The sequence below is a fragment of the Microcebus murinus genome, chromosome 19 (genome assembly GCF_040939455.1).
Source record: "Microcebus murinus isolate Inina chromosome 19, M.murinus_Inina_mat1.0, whole genome shotgun sequence".
NCBI lineage: Eukaryota > Metazoa > Chordata > Mammalia > Primates > Cheirogaleidae > Microcebus > Microcebus murinus.
The window spans coordinates 40,033,258-40,051,111 of record NC_134122.1 but is presented as its reverse complement, the minus strand read 5'-3'; the positions used below and the strand labels follow the sequence as shown (position 1 = coordinate 40,051,111).

At 39.3% G+C, this 17,854-nt stretch overlaps 1 protein-coding gene and 1 long non-coding RNA gene across 4 annotated transcripts in view; both read right to left on the bottom strand.

The window, feature by feature from the left end:
* COG2 (component of oligomeric golgi complex 2) overlaps positions 1-14,437 on the bottom strand; it is a 49,387-nt gene extending 34,950 nt beyond the window's left edge. For 2 of the 3 annotated variants that reach the window (XM_012738186.2, XM_012738187.2), the window contains exons 1-3: positions 14,221-14,437; positions 1,496-1,657; positions 479-544 (exon numbers count right to left, since the gene is read on the bottom strand). In XM_012738186.2, the coding sequence (XP_012593640.1) occupies positions 479-544; positions 1,496-1,657; positions 14,221-14,292 (300 nt within the window). In that variant the 5' untranslated portion in view covers positions 14,293-14,437. The other variant, XM_075995454.1, reaches the window with a different exon arrangement.
* The window catches only part of LOC142862452 (uncharacterized), a 156,316-nt gene extending 139,892 nt beyond the window's left edge, over positions 1-16,424 (bottom strand). The window contains exon 1 of the long non-coding RNA XR_012913544.1: positions 16,414-16,424. This is a non-coding gene — a long non-coding RNA (uncharacterized LOC142862452). The remainder of the gene's footprint in view (positions 1-16,413) is intronic.
* Positions 16,425-17,854: the final 1,430 nt, after the last annotated feature.

The following is a 17,854-nucleotide window of genomic DNA, read 5'->3' as shown; positions in this document are numbered from 1 at the left end:
AGATACAATGTTTATCAGACATCACATTAATTTTATATTATACTTCAGTTACATTAGGCCTTAAAGACCTTTGAGGACTGGTCTAGGAACCTGACCACATGTAAAATATGATTTGGGAAAATACTTGTAAAACGACAAGGTTTTAAAATATAAGCCATTCTTAAGTTGGTGACTACCTATATATGAGTGAGGTGGCACTAACAAGTTGAATTTCCAAATTGCTGTCTTCTTTTCCCTCCACATTTTAAAGCGGTCTACTCTGAGAATCTGTCATCTTCAAATCAAACATGTCTTTTAGGTTGTGGCATCACATGCAAAAAATACAGAGGCATTCGCAACCTTTTGGGGGATGAGTATGGTAATTACTAACCATTCAAAAAACAAACAATAGCCTAACCGATTAAAGGAGTTCTTGGAGGAGACAAACAAGCATATCATGCTTTATAGTAAATTATTTAATATTATTTGGGGAACTCACCAGAACCTCTTCTCGTAATTGTCCCAAAGGCACAGAAAGCTGGTTGAGGGCTTTGTCCATGCCAACCTAAAGGCAAAAATCAAGTTGGCACAAACACATCACAATCAAGTATCTGCTTAATGATCAAAGCAGAACTAAGGTTTTTATTTCTGCACAACAAAAATATACAACCAAATATTGCTAAATAACTAAATAAATGTTATTTTGCCATAGTGTTGATAGAATATGAAAAAAAAACTATTGATAATACAGGAAAACTATAAAAATGAAGGAAGTCTATAATTATAAATGAAAAACCTCCTTATGCACAATTTGCCTTTGCATGAAAATTTTTAATGAATTTGAAAAATTTTAACTGGAGTTGAACAGCTGTCTATAATTTACGATAACAGTCAGCTAGTTAAGGTGAAATCCTGATGGATTATCTCTCTCCTAAACATTACAATTCTTGAGAAAAATCCAAAGTAAATAGAATGGAAATAAAATTTTCTGGGTTTCTACCATAACAGTGCATTTCCCAAAGGCAAATATAGCTCACTAATTTAAATGCTTCTTAAAATTCCCATAGAGATGGCTACTTTCTTACTTCTTTGGACAAGCTGATTTAAAAGCAAAATAAAATATGAACAAGAAGACTAAAAAGCAAAGTTTGGGAGAATTAAAGCTCAAGCACTTCTCAACTACTTTCACAAACAACTTATATGTTCATGGCAAATTATTAAATTTTATAAAACCAAGCCTCCTAAAGATCAATATTGGCCAGTGTTGTATTCCTTCAACAATATCAAATTCAAAAAATATTCAAGCTACAACAGCCTTAAATGAGTAAAAACTAAATACAAAAATGTATACCTAGAAAGTTTGGCTCTTTTATTAATAAGCTTAATGATCTCTTCAAATTTCTAAGGGGAAATCAACTGAAAGATTTCTAAAAACACTCAGCACTTTAAAAAATAAATATGAGTGAGAGAGAAACTATGTGTGTGCAAATGTAGGGATCATGGATTTAAAGTTTACCAAGTTTGTTGAAAGGTTGACAAAATCTGCATAATCCTTGTTGATGAGTTCGACCATGGCAGTTTTAAGAAGTTTATAGTAGAGTTCCAGGTCATCTCTCAGTTCTTCCAACTGGACCCGCTTCCTACAGTCAGACACAAAATGATCGACATCGAAACCTTCCTGAAAAATAAAACCAGGAAAGAAAAATATTGCAATGATATTATATTACATATAAAAATAAAACCAGAGAAAGAATAAGAGAGAAAAGCCCATTCTAATAATTTACATGGTTATCTTGCTGCAGGAAGAAAGTACCTTTGATTATACATGATAACATAAAGGTGCTTTTGCATTGTATAAAGGCGACATGAAGAGTGGCCCCAACCCAGAACACTCTCTTCTGTTGCCTAAATTCTACAAGTGAATTTCTTTTTCAAAATGACACATTTCAATTAGGCTTTTCTCAAAATAGAAATAGCTTTTTCCTCCTTAATTTTAAGGAATAAATGTTCAATATAAAACTTTCAAGCAACAAAGAATTATATAAAAGAGTAAAATATCACCCAAACTTTCATGCTGTAGAGATAAGCACCATTAATATATTTTTCCTCTGTTTAACACTGTGAGTCACATCCTTCCAGACTTTTTATGTGTACACACACACATACACACACAGGATCTTAATACTCATGCTGTTGTGCAAAAACTGCTTTTTCCCATATAACAATACACTTTGGATGTCTTTTCATAATACATACAAATGTGCATTAACATTTTATATGGATTTGGATATTCCATTTGAACAGATGTTTAGAAGCTTGCTTAAGCAACTTCCAAGTATTCCTCTCAGAGGATTAGCTATGCTTTTTGCTTCCCCTTTACAGCGTTCCAATGGCCCTGGTAGGCCGACACACTTGTAGCTAGCACGTGACTGTTACTTCTCCTGTGACTCTTACTCTTGCTCATTGAGTTGTTTGGACACCAAGAACCAGATGTGATGATTTCCAAACTTGTTCAGGCCACTTGAACTTACTATCACAATTATATAGTTTTATTAAACATTGTATAAACTAATGAAATATGAATGGAAATAAGATAATTGTTTTTTATGAAAACTAAGGCAGATGCTTTGGAAATATCTGACACAAGCAAATGGCTAATACAATTTTTGCTGAATTAGATATGAATGAGATAACCATGAACATGGGAGGGCAGAGGGCAGGAGGACAACACAAATCTAGAAGGATTCTATAACCAGATTCTTTGGAAATGTCTTCAGGTTCTCATCCAACTGAAAGAAAGAAACTGAATACAAAGAGGACAATACGGAAATTTAATGAGCATATCAATATTTCAGAGAAAAGAACTTGGCACCACATAAATGAAAAAGAAATGTGTAAGAGTACTTGTTTAACGGTTTTAGTTAACCAACCAAATACCTGCTCTGATAATGTCAGATAAGAAGACCTCTTGTCAATCCATAATTTCACAGCCACCCACCTACTGAAAAACCATCTATTTCTTCATCTGTGGCCAGAATCAGCCAGGACATTTTGCTCCTTGAGAGCAAAGATAAGCAAAGACATAACACCTTACATTCACACTTACATAGCATGTCACAGAAAGGACATGGGAGCAGGACTTGATTTATAATCCAGACTTGATCCTAACCAGCTGTAAGACTTAAGGCAAGATCACTTTACCTACCTCAGTTAAATATTCTCTGAAGTTCTGTTTGGATCTGAATGAACTTCAGGAAGCCATTCTAAATTGCATACCCCAGCTCCAGTGAACAAATACTGTTAGGTAATACTAGTACTCAACTTGCCAAATACATATTTGCTCTCAGATAAACATATGTTGCACAGCATAAGAACTAAGTTACTTAGGACATCTACATCAGGCAGCTTTTCCTGTGACAACCTTAAATTCACAATGGCTTGTAACAATACACACTTTATTGTCAAAAAATTTTTATACTGTAGATATTGTAAACATTTAAAAAGAACTTAAAACCAATATAGTTATGATTAAATGATTTTTGACTAGGGTGCCAAGACCATTCAATGGGGAAAGAAATGGTGTGGGGAAAAACTGATATCCACACGCAAATGAATGCCAACTTCACACCACATACAAAAAATTTAACTCAAAATGGATCAAAGATTTAACTATAAGAACTATAAAACTCTTAGAAGAAAAACAAAGGTGAAAATCTGCATGACCTTGGGCAATGGTTTCTTAGATGTGACACCAAAAGCATAAGCAATCAAAGAAACAATAAATTGAACTTAAAAACTTTAGTGCATAAAAGGACAGTATTAAGAAAATAAAAAAAAACATACAGATGGGAGAAAATATTTTCAAATTGTGTATCTGACAAGGGTTTAACATACATAAAACTCTTAAAACTCAACAAGAAAAAGACAAATAACCCAATTTAAAGATGGGCAAAGGATTTTTGTGTGTGTGTGTGTATGTGTGAGATAGAGTCTCACTCTGTCACCTGGGCTAGAGTGCCAAGGCATCATCGTAGCTCACAGCAACCTCAAACTACCTGGGCTCAAGTGATTCTCCTACCTCAGCCTCCTGAGTAGCTGTGACTACAGGTGCATGCCACCACACCCAGTTAATTTTTTTATTTTTAGTAGAGACAAGGTCTCTCTCTCTTGCTCAAGCTGGTCTTGAACTCCTGACCTCAAAAGCAGTCCTCTCACCTTGGCCTTCCAGAGTGCTAAGATTATAGGTGTGAGCCACTGTGCCTGGCCTGGGCAAAGGATTTGAATAGACATTTCTCCAAAGAAATATGATATACAAATGGCCAACAGACCCATGAAAAGATGCTCAACATCATTAGTCATTAGGGAAATGTAAATCAAAACCACAATGAGAAAACATCTCATACCAATTAGGATGGCTATAGGAAAAAAGAAAAAGGGCAGGGGGAAGCAGAAAATATGTATTGGTGAAGATGGGGAGAAACTAGACACCTCATACAACGCTGGTAAGAATGTAAAATGGTACAGCCACTGTGGAAAACAGTTTGGCAGTTCCCCAAAAAGTTAAACATAGAATTACCTAGCAATTCCACTCCAAGGTATACCTGATAGAGTTGAAAACTTGTACATGAATGTTCATAGCAGCATGACTTATAATAGCCAAAAAAAAAAAAAAAACCCATATACCCATTAACTGATGAAGAGATAAACAAAATGTGGTATATCTATATAATGGAATATTATTCAGGTATAAAAAGAAAGCACTATTACATGGGTGAACTATGAAAATATTACACTAAGTGAAGAAAACCATATATACATTGTATGATTCCATTTATATAAATAGGTCCAAAATAGGTAAATCCATAAAGACAGAAGGTAGATTAGTGGTTGCCAAGGAATGGCAGGAGGGGAAAATTGGAACTAATTGCTAATAGGTACAAGGTTTCTTTTTGGAATGATAGAAATATTCTGGAATTAGATAGTGGTGACGGTTGCACAACACACTAAATACACTAAAAATGAGTGAAATGTACACTCCAAAATGCTAAATTTTATGTTATGTGACTGTACTTCAATTTTTTAAAAAAGAAAAAACTAAAATATTACCAATTAAATATTCAGATGCATTAAAAATTCTAAGGTAACAGTAACTGAAAAGCCAGAGTAGCTATATTAATTTCAGATACAGCAGATTTCAGAGCAAGGAAAATTAACAAAGAGGAGCATTACATCATAATAAAGGAGTCAAATTAACTAATTCTCCAAGAAGACCTAACTAACAATCCTTAATGTGTACGTGCCTAACAACAAAGCATCAAAATACATGAGGCAAAAACTGATAGAACTGCAAGAAACAGATGAATCCACTATTATAGTTAGAGGCTTCAACATTCCTCTATCAAAAATGGACAGATGCAGCAGGCAGAAAATAGGTAAGGCTATAGTTGAATTCAACAGCACCATCAATCAACTGAATATGATGAAAATCTATAAACTACTTTCTCCAAGAACAACAGAATACATTTTCTTCTCAAGCTCACATGTAATATTCACCACGATATATCTCATTCTGGACCATAAAACACACTTTACATTTAAAAAAATAAAAACCATACAAAGAATGCTCTCAGACCAAGTGGGATTAAACTAGAAATAAATAATAGAAAGTTATCTACAACCCCCCCACCCAGTACTTGGAGATTAAATACAATTCTAAATAACAAATGAGACCAAAAAAAGGTCTCAAGAGAAAAGAAATTTTGAACTAAGTAAAAATAAAAATACAACTTAGCAAAATTTGTGGGGTGCAGCAAAGACAGTGCTTAAAGGGAAAATACAGCATTGAAAGCAAATGTTAGAAAAAAGATCTAAAATCAATAATCTAAGTTTCTACCTTACAAAGCTAGGACAAAAAAGAGTAAATTAACTCTAAATCAGCAGGAAAAAATAAAAAATAAAAATCAGAGCACAAATCAATGAAATTAAAACTAGGAAATTAACAGAGAAACATCAATGAAACCAAAAGCTGGTAATTTGAAAAGATCAATAAAATTGATAAACCTCTAGCCAGGAAAAACAAGAAAAAATAAATAAACCATTAATATCAAATGAAAGAGGGATTATCACTACTGATCCCATGGCCACTAGTGAAATTGACCAAAGATTTAAGGAAGAAACTATACAATTCAAGAAATTATATAATTCTACAATCTCCCCCCAGAAAAGAGAAGGAGAGGGAATAATTCCTGACTTATTCTATGAGGCCAGTAATGTCCTGATATCAAAACCAAAGAAAGATATTGCAAGAAAGGAAAACTATAAACCAGTATTTCCCATGAATGTAGATGCAAAAATCCTCAACAAAATATAGCAAATGAAATCCAACAATGTATTAAAAAAAATCACGCACCATAACCATATGGGATTTATTCCCATAAACTACCAGATATATAAAGCTGGTGTGACAACAGAAAATTTATTAATGTAATCTACCACATCAGAATAATATAATCATATTAATAGATACAGAAGAAGCATTTGACAAAATCCACACCCATTCATGATTAAAAAAACCTTCAGAAAACTAGGAATAGAGAGGAACTTCTCAACTTGACAAAGAACATCTACAAAAAACCCATAGCTAACATCACATTAATAATGAGAAACTAGAAGCTTTTCCCCTATGATGGTGGAATGTAAAGATGTCCTCTCTTACCACTTCTATTCAATATTGTACTGGAAGTCCAAACTAAAGAAATAAGACAAGAAAAGGATATAAAAGCTATATTGATTGAGAAGGAACAAATAAAACTTTCTTTGCTCTCAGATGATGTAGAAAAATCCCAAAGAAGCAACGTAAAAAGTCCTAGAACTAATAAGTGCTTATAGTAAGGTTGTAGGATCCAAGGTCAACTAGATTTTCTCCTATGTTATCTTCTAGAAGTTTTATAGTTTTATGTTTTAAATTTAGGTCTATGAGTCATTCTGAATTAATTTTTGTGAAAGATGTGAAAGGTCTATGTCTGTATTCATTTTTTTACATGTGGTATGTCTGGTTGTTCCAGCACCGTTTATTGAAGCCTGTCTTTTCTCCATTGTATTGCCTTCGCTCTTTTGTCAAAGATCAGCTGGCTATATCTGTACAGATTTAATTTTGAACCTTTTATTCTGTTCCATTGAAGTGTCTATTTTTTCACCAATACCACTCTGTCTTATTATAGCCTTCATGGTCAGTCTTGAGGTTGTGCCTGTAGTGTTCATCCTATGAATTTACTTTTCCTCCCCAGTGTTGTATTGGGTATTCTGGGTCTTTTGCCTTTCTAAATAAATTTTAAACTCAGTTTTTACAAATCCCCAGGAAAGCCAGAAGTTGATCAACAAATCACAAGCGGCATTGGAATACAGGAAAATAAGTCAACAAAACAGACCAACTGCAGACAATTTAAGAACCGTTAACTAAAACAGCAGTGACCAATCAAATTTAAAACTGAAGTTTAAAAGCGTAGATGCTTTTAACTTGTTGCACTCAGGGATGGCAAACAATGCTAATACAAGAGAACTGGAGGATTAATCATTTAAAGCTTGCCTGAGACCCAAATATTAGTATTTTTTACATTGAGAAAATTTCATAGATCAACAGAAGATCAAAATTCTCCAAACTGGCTTATACTGAATGCCAAACATATGGAATTATAAACTCACTAGCTTACTGCAGCCAGGACAGAACCCAGATATCCCTGGTGTCATCATTCTGTATTCATGATGATGGAAGGTTCTATGAAGGGAGAACACCAAGTTAAAGACATGCTCTCTGCCCTCAAAACATGTTCAATCTCATTGAGATGAAAATGAATACAAAATATTAAGTGCTAATCTCTGCACTAAATTGAGGTTTAAAAATTAGCATGAGCTCTTATGTGTGTGTGTTTTGAAGCATTCTTCAAGACCAAAGGACAGATATGAGTACATGCCCTGTATACTCAATAAACATTATTTAAATATTCACTGTGTTGACTCAAGCACTGCTAAAAGAACTCACTCGCGACAGAGGAATGAAAAGCAAAGACAAGGTCCTTGTTCTCAAGGAGCACATATTCTAATGGTGAAATGAGAAAATAAACATGAAAACAAACAGACATGATATCGATGAATAGTGAAAAGTGCTACAAAGAAAATAAAATGGGACACTGAAAGTGAGTGCTGACAAGGAGGTACTTTCACTTGGATGACCAGAGAAGATTCTTACAAGGTGACATCTGAGCTGAGATCCAAATGACAGAAAAGAGCTAGCCATGGGAAAAACTGTGGGAAAAGCATCCTACCTCAGAGAAAAGCACGTGGGCAAAAACATCCCTGGAGCGCTCCCCTCCAGCCCTGCCCTCACACCTTGTCCTGTCTCCGGCGCTGTGTGGCCCCACTGGCACATGACCCAATCAGCCTGGAACTTGTGTCTCCCAAAGCTCATTCTAAACCTTTGTTTGTTTACCAAATTATTCAAGCTTGAGAAATTCAAAATGCATGCTGAAGAGCTTCCCAGCATCCATGGACAGATAATCTTAAAAGTTCTATGAAATAATAACACTTAAATTCTAAGGACCTTATATTCGAATACATTTATCAAGTCTCTAACTCCTCTGTTCAATACTATACCTGTGTTTGACATATTGTTGAAAGGCAAAGAAAAACCGTATCTTGCCAAACTCATTTAACAAATATTTGAGCTCTGTTCCAGCTGATTTCTTCTCTTTCTCTCTCCTTTTTACCCCAGTTTAATACTAATGATAATCTACATGGTGTTGGAGCTTCTTTTTCAACCTAATTTCTTCAGCTCTTTAGCAGAATTATGTTGTTATAAAATGCTCAACTCTGTGCATTAGGATCACCTGAGGAAGCCTAAGCCCCAGTTTATGATTAATTTGTTTAGTTAAATATGCAAAGAAATTTGATGTTAGATGCTATACAACTAATTAAGTAACAAAATGATCTATTTGTATCATGCTTGTTATCTAATTTTGAACAAAGAAATGTCACAAGTAATAATCAGTAACTCAAGGGGCCGTGAGTTCAACATTTTATTCAAATGATAGAATTTATAATATTGCACGAAGTGAACTGAAAAATCAAAAGCAAGGACAGCCCAAAAAGCCTTTTTTTTCTTTTTTTGCAAAGACAGAACTTCTTTTTACCAAGGGCCAATTGAATAAATGGTGTAGGTACAATGGTAATGATCTCATATCATCAAGAAAAGTTTTTCACATGAGACAATTTTTCTGCAAATTGAAGTGTAGCATAAGTTCCATATATGGGCAATTAGAATTTTTGTGGCAGTTAGTCTCAAATATATTATTTATTTCTGTCTCAAACTGAAGCTGAAGAGAATTCAAGCTTTTCATAAGACCAGAGTCAGACTGCGAACCACCTATACGGCAAGCATTTTAGTTGCTGCAAAATGATGAGTTGTGTAGGGCGCTCAGCAACACTGGGCTTGTATCTGTTTTTTGTCATTTTTCTCTTTTCCTTTTCTGTCAGTCAGGCAGAAGCAGTGTCTCTTACAGCTGTCACTGAATCTACCTGAAATAGCCCACTTTTCCCTCCTGTCACATTTACTGTATTTCTTTCATACACAGGCCAAGAGTCCAGCGCACTAGTTGTGTTAGAATTTCTTCTGAAACAAGAGATGGCCCTCAATCTTGTCCCTGCTGGTAAAATGCAAGACCTTCAGCATATGGACTATGTGACATCTTTTGGGCTATTCTTGATTATATTCCAAACATCACACATCCCTAAGTTCCCACATCTAGAAAGGAAAGTGTCATACTATTATTTTTCTAATATATATAGTACCTAACCCTGTATACACTATGTTTTTTCAATCTCATGACAGATAGCTACTAAGTGACTAACAGGTGGGTAACACGTGGATACACTGGACAAAGGGAGCATTCAATTCCAGCCAGGAAGGAGGACAGTGGCACGAGATTTCATCAAGCTACTCAGAACGGCGTAAAATTTAAAACTTAGGAATTGTTTATTTCTGGAATGTTCAATTTAATGTTTTCAAACTTAGGCTGATCCCAGGTAACTGAAACCTCAGAAAGTGAAACCAACCGTGGATAAGGAGGTACTACTGTAGTTAATCTCCTACCAGTTCATTAACATTGCGGATGCTGGCCAGAAGGAAGCTCCCAATTTCTATTTTCATTAAAAAGGTATTGTATGCCAACCCAGAGGCTACTAGAAGGAAACTGATGAGTAGAAGTTCAGTGCAGGCAGACTTTTGACTCAGCATAGAAACAAACTGCATATCCATAGAAACTACCCACCAATGCACTGAGCTGCTTTGGAATACTTCAGATGTTTTGGAAAAAGTCTTCTCATGACCAGGCTGAGTCTGACCAGCCATCTGTTACACACAAGATTAGATACACACTTTGAAAAGAGCACCCTGCCTGCAACATAGAACATGGACTAGAAAAAGGCAAGAATGGATGAAAGGAGACTGGTAAGAAGCCATTAGAGGATAATGGCCAGAAATAATGATAACTTAGAAGATGGGGAAAGAGGAAGGGAGAGAAGTAGATGAATCCAAGAGATATTTAGGAAGTAAAATCACAGGGCTAGGTAATAGATTGGGTTTTGGAAAGGTGAAGGAGAGAGGCATTATCAAGGATGACTCCTGGTTTTCTGACTCACAACTAGATGGATGGTGGAACATTTACTGAAACAGGCAACACTAGAAGAGAGTTGGGTTTGAGGGGAGGTGGCTCAGGTTTTTTTTTTTTGCTCCCCCCCCCCCATAAATTCAGTTTTAAGCATGCTGAGTATGAAGTGACACAGAAATACTCAAGAGATGTCATGGAGTTTAGTACATAAGACTGGAGATCAGGAGACGTTTGGGTCAGAGACATGAATCTGTATTGCCTGCCTATAGGTGGTCATGGAGAGGGTCACCCAGAGAAAGTGTACAGTCTGTGAAAAGGAGAGGACGTGTGACTGTGGCCATAATCCGCCACTAAATACTAAATGGCTATAAGGAGAATGACTATGCAAAAGAGATAAGGAGACCATAGTAGTAAAAAGAAAACTGGAAAGCATGGGTCTCAGAAAACAAATGAAGAGAACATTCGGTCAGCTAAGGGGTCAAGGAAGGAAACAGAAAAAGTCTGAACTGACTTACATTTAGTTAACTTTGGTGAGAACTGTTTAGTGGAATGAAGGGGCCAGAAGCAAGAAGGAAGTGAGTTCAAGAGTGAAGGGAGAGAAAGTAAAGATTAACTCTGGAGCACGTGTCTGTGTGTTGGAAGAGGGCAATAACTGTTAGTGGGAGGATCAAGTGGAAGAGACTAAAACAGGAGTGTGTTGGAAAGCCAATGGGAAGGAGTGTGGAGGGGCAGAGAACAACAGGGTCCTGAGAAGGTGAGAGGGCATGGGATCCAAGCCTGGGAGACAGATCTCAGGAGAAAGGAAAGCTCCCTACACAACAGGCAAGAAGATGGCAAGAACGGATACAAAGGCTAGAAGAAGGGTGTTGTCACCAAGATGAAGGAGCTCCCACTTGATGGCCTCTATTTTTTCTGTAAAACAGGAGCTGAAGTCACACACTGAGATAGAAGGGAAGGATGTGATTTCAACCACACCCCTAGGTAAGTGGGTCTAATTTATCCTTGTTAACACACCACCTTCTCTCTCCTACTACCAACAGCTGATGTCCCATTTCATCTATTTGTTGGCTGTCCACCCTCTCTACCGGCACTTGTACTATTTTTTAAGCTAACAAAGCAAACAGTATGATGCCACCACCAACCTCGTACCAGTGATTCTTCCATGTGCTACTCCTGCTTTTTGATCACTTATATCTTTCACAAACCTGCAACCTCTATATTTTGCAGGTCTCATAAGGACCATTGAAATAACTTTTTAAGTCGCCTCCTATCCAATGCAACAGATACGGACCATGTAATTTTCCACTTTCGACTTGACTTTAACTCCACAATGAATACTACATTAAGCACAAACCCCTCAGTATAGTACACAAGGACCATTACAACTTGCAAACCCACCCTATCTGCCTCTTCTGTCTTATTCCTGGCCATTCTTCCATACTCCGACCACTTTGGACTAAGTGCAGTTTCTAAACTCACACATTCTTCCTATCCCCGTGCTCAAGAGCCAAAACTTCATCTTATTTATCATTGCACCTTCATGTCTACATTGCTGGCTGGCACACAGTAGGTGATCAGTGAATGCCTGCTGAACAACTGCTACCATTGCCACTAGCATGCCCTCAATCTTTGACAACCTAATGACAGTTTCCCACCAACTAACTGGATTTCAAGAATCTCTACTCTCTTAATGTAAACCTAGTATATTAACCTTCTCACGTGCACAAAACCTATCCAATTACAACATGTGCGGAATGAGACACACGTAGAAATATAAACTGGACAGCAAGCACTCCACCCACCTTTCTGCTACAGAACTATAACTTAGGTCTCTTTAAAGGAAGTATAGATTGCAAATAACCTTGATTTTCAGGTTCCACCTAGAAAATCAACAACATTTTATACAGAACAGGCCTTCTATGTATCTTCTTCTGCGTATGAAGTTATCATTTACCAGCACTACAAAATGTATGGCAAATTCAGAGGTGTAAGAGCCAGGAAAGAATATAAAATTGCTGGCATTCCAGCCATTTCCCCAGTTTGCTCTCTCCCTATCTCTATTTTAGAACTTACATTTTGTGATATCTACTTCCTGAAGCTGCATTTAGCAAAGGCATTCTGTCAGCTCAGAGTGAGAAAGGTGGTGGGGCTAGTGAGTCAGAGAGGATGCTGGTGTTTGGCTTGAAGGAAGCCTGAAGAAGTTGAGAGGTGGAAAAAATTATTCTGTACTTCGAGGTTTTTGAATTCAAAACAAGACCCCTGATTTCTGTGTGTGCCCTTTCTTCTTCCGGTACACCTCTCCCCATCAGGTATCCTCACTTGTTTCTTTCTACCCTGGTTTCAGGGGTGGAACAAAGGGTTTCTAGATCAGTTGAGTTGACTCTGTGTATTCTTTTGGACATCTCATTCAAGTTTTCTTTTTATTAGAGTGGTTTAGCAGGAATATCACTGTACAAGAATACGGTGCTTATCTTTGGGTGTAGATAAGCCTCCCATATTAAAAATAATATGATCACACTGCAGGGATCCAGATATAAATACTTGTTTAAAACCAGAGCTTTGGAGATGTGATCTGAATGCAAATATCAAAAAGGGATAGGCTAATCAACCTAGAAAAAGAAAAAAAGTATGACTTGAAAAGTCATCAAAAAGGCAGAACAGTAAGATATTTAAACTCACTTGTTTAAAATTTTAGGTGTCTACTAATGAGCCAAAAGTTTTAGCTTTTTAACACTGAAACCAGCTACTAAGTGGTGTCAAAAATCCCACTCCTTAAGAAATCAAATATAAATGTAATTTTTGAATGGTTTACGTTCAGGCCCAGAGGGATACACCAAATAGGTATGGAAAGTTCCTCCTAGCTCTGACTCAAAGCCCGGGCATTGTTAAGGCTGTGTTTGATGAATGTTTATGATCAGTGAAATGTTTTCAGTTTATATTTCTTTTCTGTAAGCTTATGTCCTACAATTACCCACAAACCAACTCCAAGTTCATTTTACGAAAGGAATTAGGGCAGTTTCACTAAACGGGAATGGTTTGCTTTGTTGTACTGCAACAAAGTCAGTAAGAATGTTTCAAGCTTTTGAATATCCCATTCGAGATGCTCTAGATAAATGTCAGACAAAACTTTACATTAAGTGTTATTGTTGCTTTTTTCCCCGGCCCAACCCCTAGGTAGGCACATGAGTTCAGAGATTTGTTCAATACACACTTACTGAGCTCCAAAGTCAACAAACTTCTCTCTGACAAGGGACCGGCAATCTGACTGCACTGCATGGTAACAGGGCTAAGGTAATAACAGGGGCTTTGACATTCAGCTCAAAACCACTTGCCCAGAACTTTCAGGCCTTTTCACTTAACATGCACGATTTTGCAGAAGTGCTTCCTCCAGGTTGCACCTGCCGAACCTGAGGCCAAGAGACTCACTGCGAAGTGCAGCAGTGTCCCGATCGCAGACCTGACACCGGGCATGCACGGGCCAGGACGCAGGCGGGAGCAGCAGCCCGAGGAGAGGGCCCCGGAGGACACAGGGGGGCGAGCACCCCACGGCCCAACTCCTGGAAGCGGAGGCCGCGCGCACCTTCATGAACTCGTCCTTGTCGAAGCAGAGCGTGTCCGGCCCTTTGGGCAGGTTCATCCTACTTTTCTCCATCCCGCCGGCCGCCGCCTTTCGGCGCAGAGACCCAAGCTAGGAGAAGACGCAGGAGGCTGCGCAGACCGACGCGGCGGCCGCGGCCACCGCCAGTTTCCACGGCACAGGAGGCTCCGCTTCCGCCAACATGGCAGCGCCCGCACCGCAGCCAATGAGCGAGGGCGCCGCGGGCCGACTGCGCCTGGCCGCCGCCAAGAGGGGCGCGGGGACCGCCGCCTCTGAGCCAGCCGGCCCGTGCTGCCCCCTGCGACGGAGGGCGGAACTGCAGTCTCGCGTGGGCTACTGCTGGGCAGTCCTGCTCCCAGCTGAGTCGGTAGGAGCTGGGCGGACCGGCACGTGGGGCTCCCACCTCTGCCCGCCGCGTCCACTGGGAAGAGCCGGCCTGCAGGATTCTTCCCGCGTCTGCTCCCTGAGATCGCTCCGTTCCGTTTTGCGTGGCCAAAGCTCGGCCCTTTGGTTCCCAGGCCGGCCTCTGGGTTGGACATGTCGCTTGGTCTTGTGGCTCCGCTCCCCGCGCGGTCACTGTCGCCTGTGGAGACGTCGCCTGCGCCCTCAGCCTCGGCACTCACGGACAGAGTAGCGTCTCCCCCTGCGGGCTTGTCTGCGGGGGCCCGGAGAGAAGAAGGTGGGCGGCTGGGCAGCCTGGGAGCCCCCTGCTCTGCACGGGTCTTCAAGGGGCTGAAAACGGTGCCTCGCTACCTGCATAGTGGAAACGCGGCAGATAAACACGTGTGCGTATTTACTTTTTTTTTTTTTTTGAAGATTGGTAATTTGCCCATATTTATTATCTGCCAGCGCCTGAATTCAAGCCCAATCTTTTTTTTTTTTTTAACCATTTTATGAAATATTTAAAAACTAATCTCAACCTGCAAAGGGCAAATTTTGGGGTGTGGCCAGCATTGGTGCAATCAAACCCCACCACACCCCCAACCCCCCAGACTGTCTTCCTCCTTCCCCACCCCTATTTCACTCGGAGATGGTCTTCCTTTTCCTCTTTCCTTGATTTTTTTCTCCTCTTGTCACTTCCTCCAGCTGTGAGTATCGTGGTCAATGATAATGATTCATTTCTCTTTTCTCCTTGAGACTCTAACAACTCAAACCACAAACCCCACTTCACACTCCACTCTGCAAATCTTTCCTTCCCGCAGGGTTGCTTTTATAAACGATTGGCCTCTCCTCTCAACGTTTCTCCTTGGAGATAACAGTAATGCCATGATCGCCCTTACAAACAACTGGGACGGAGGAAAGGCGATACCTTACCACGAGACTTCTGTATCTCAGGTTACCCCAAATAGGAAACTGGTCATTTAAAAAAAAAAAAATTGTGGACGTAGAATCCAAAACTATCAGCTCCCTAGCATTGCGCCTGGCAAGCCTTGTCAGATAGACTATTCCCTGGGTCGGTGTCTGGAGAAGACGGTGGATACGGTTGGAGCTGGAACTGTTAGTTCCCTACATGTCCCTGAGGCCGAATCAGTGAGAATGAAGAACGAGGACAGGTGGCTTGGGGAAAAGGAAAGAGAAGTTTATTAATTTGCCAGCAAATGAGGAGTGTGGCAGAGACTAGCATCTCAAAAGACCACCATCCTGTCTTTAAGCAGAAATACAGGACTTTTTAAAGGCGGGGGTTTTAGCAGTTGGGCTCAGGTCTATGTGACCAGTGTCACATGTCGTGGCTTTGGGCTATTGTGTTTAACTATAGTTGGTGGTTTTAGTGGACCTTACCTTGGATGAAGATGCTCTTGTGACCTTCATCCGGATGCTTCCGGTGAGCCATCCTGTGGCTTAAGAGAACTAGAAAACAAACAGCAAAGAACATTTTCCTGCCCCTTTGACTGCTGGCCTTGGACAGGAAGGCAGATTTTAATTCCCAAAAAGGGCGGGGGCTTTAAAGAGACAAATCATACAACATTTTGCCCTTTTTCAGACCTTTACCTCTGTTACAGAACCTAACCAGAGGATCAAAATGCCCTGCCAGAGGAACAACTGCATCTTAAGCTTCTATTATGTTCCTTTGGATGTGGGAAAGGAATGAAAGCCTGTTTGATTTTTTTGTCTGCTCTTATTATGAAAATTTTCAAACGTACACAAAAGTCTAGAGAGCACGAGGACCTCACCCACCCCATGTACTCATCACCCTGCTTCAACCATTATCAACCTGTCTCCTCTGTCGTCTCCCCACCCTCTCATTACACTACCACCTTCTTTTTTTAAAACTGGAATATATTTTAAAGCAAATCCCAAACATCACATCATTTCCTGTCCCTCAAGGCCTCAGTTTACACATCAAAAATGGGGAAAAAAAGACATTTCCTTACTAACCTGCAATGCCATCATCACACCTAACAAAATTAACAATTCTAATAACCCACCTACACTGGGTCTGAGAGCTGTAGGCATTTAGCCCAAGATCACACTATTACTGAGTGGCAAATTACAAACCCAGACAGCCTGGCTTCAAAGCCCAGCACCAAGGAAGGGGCGAGCATGCTGGGCAGATGAAGCAAAGATGTCTGTGAAACCCTGGCTCCCATTTGAGGCTCTGTAGGAAGGCTAAATGAGCTAGAACTTGAACTCTTTCCTTTCTTCATTGTAATTCCCTTCTGACGTTGTTCTCAGGCCTTTAGTAAAGAAATGAACCCAAATTTGTACGGTCTGTTGTGCTAATCTTGGGGGTGCTGAAAGGAGAGATGGCAAAGGGGAATGATGCCTGCAGTCCTTCCAAGATTCAGCAGGGAGCCACCAGGACATAGGCTGTGGCAGTGGTGCAGGCCACCGCCTCCAGGAACAGCAGGAAGGACCTTGATGCTGGTGGAGACAAGAGAGGAAGCCCAAATCTGCCCAGAGAACACAGCCCAGGGATTGCACACACAGCTGATATTCAACTGGCATGCACCATCTCAGCCCTGCTACTTTGTAAGTATTGTAACACCGTGTAAACTAAAAACAAAATTCTAAGCCCCACCCCCTGAGTGAATGGATCCAGCAGGAATCCTCTAGCCAGCTTCTGATTAGCTAGTTAGTACCTGTGCTGTTAAATATTTGTCTACTATTAAATATTTGAATATCATCTCTGGTGATGATTCTATTTGATAGCATTTGGAGGCAGAGTAAAGTAAGAAGTGGCTACAAAGTACCTAATCAGTACAAGACACGATAAGCAGTCAACATACCCTAGTTTTCTTCTCCTTTCTCTGAGCTGTACCTTTCTTCAGGATGAAACTTAGTTGACACATTTTTCAACCTTTTTAAGTCTCTCTCTGATATTCCCTAATTTCATGCTATCTTCTCATTTCTTTACACAGCATGCGCCTGCTACTTCATTTTTAAGTAAATATTAGTCCCCCTTTGACTTTGCATCTCTGGAAAATTCTTAGTTCCCTATTTTCAGAGGCATTGTGACAGGTCCCATTTTTTTCTTCCCACTCTCCCTATTTATAGGTTTCACATTTTTGGCAGTTTGCTACAGAACACTCAAATATTGCAAAGAGAAAATATTATGCTCAGGAAATTTATATGGGCATTTTTCTCTAGCAATCATCACTAAGTTCTCATTCTGATC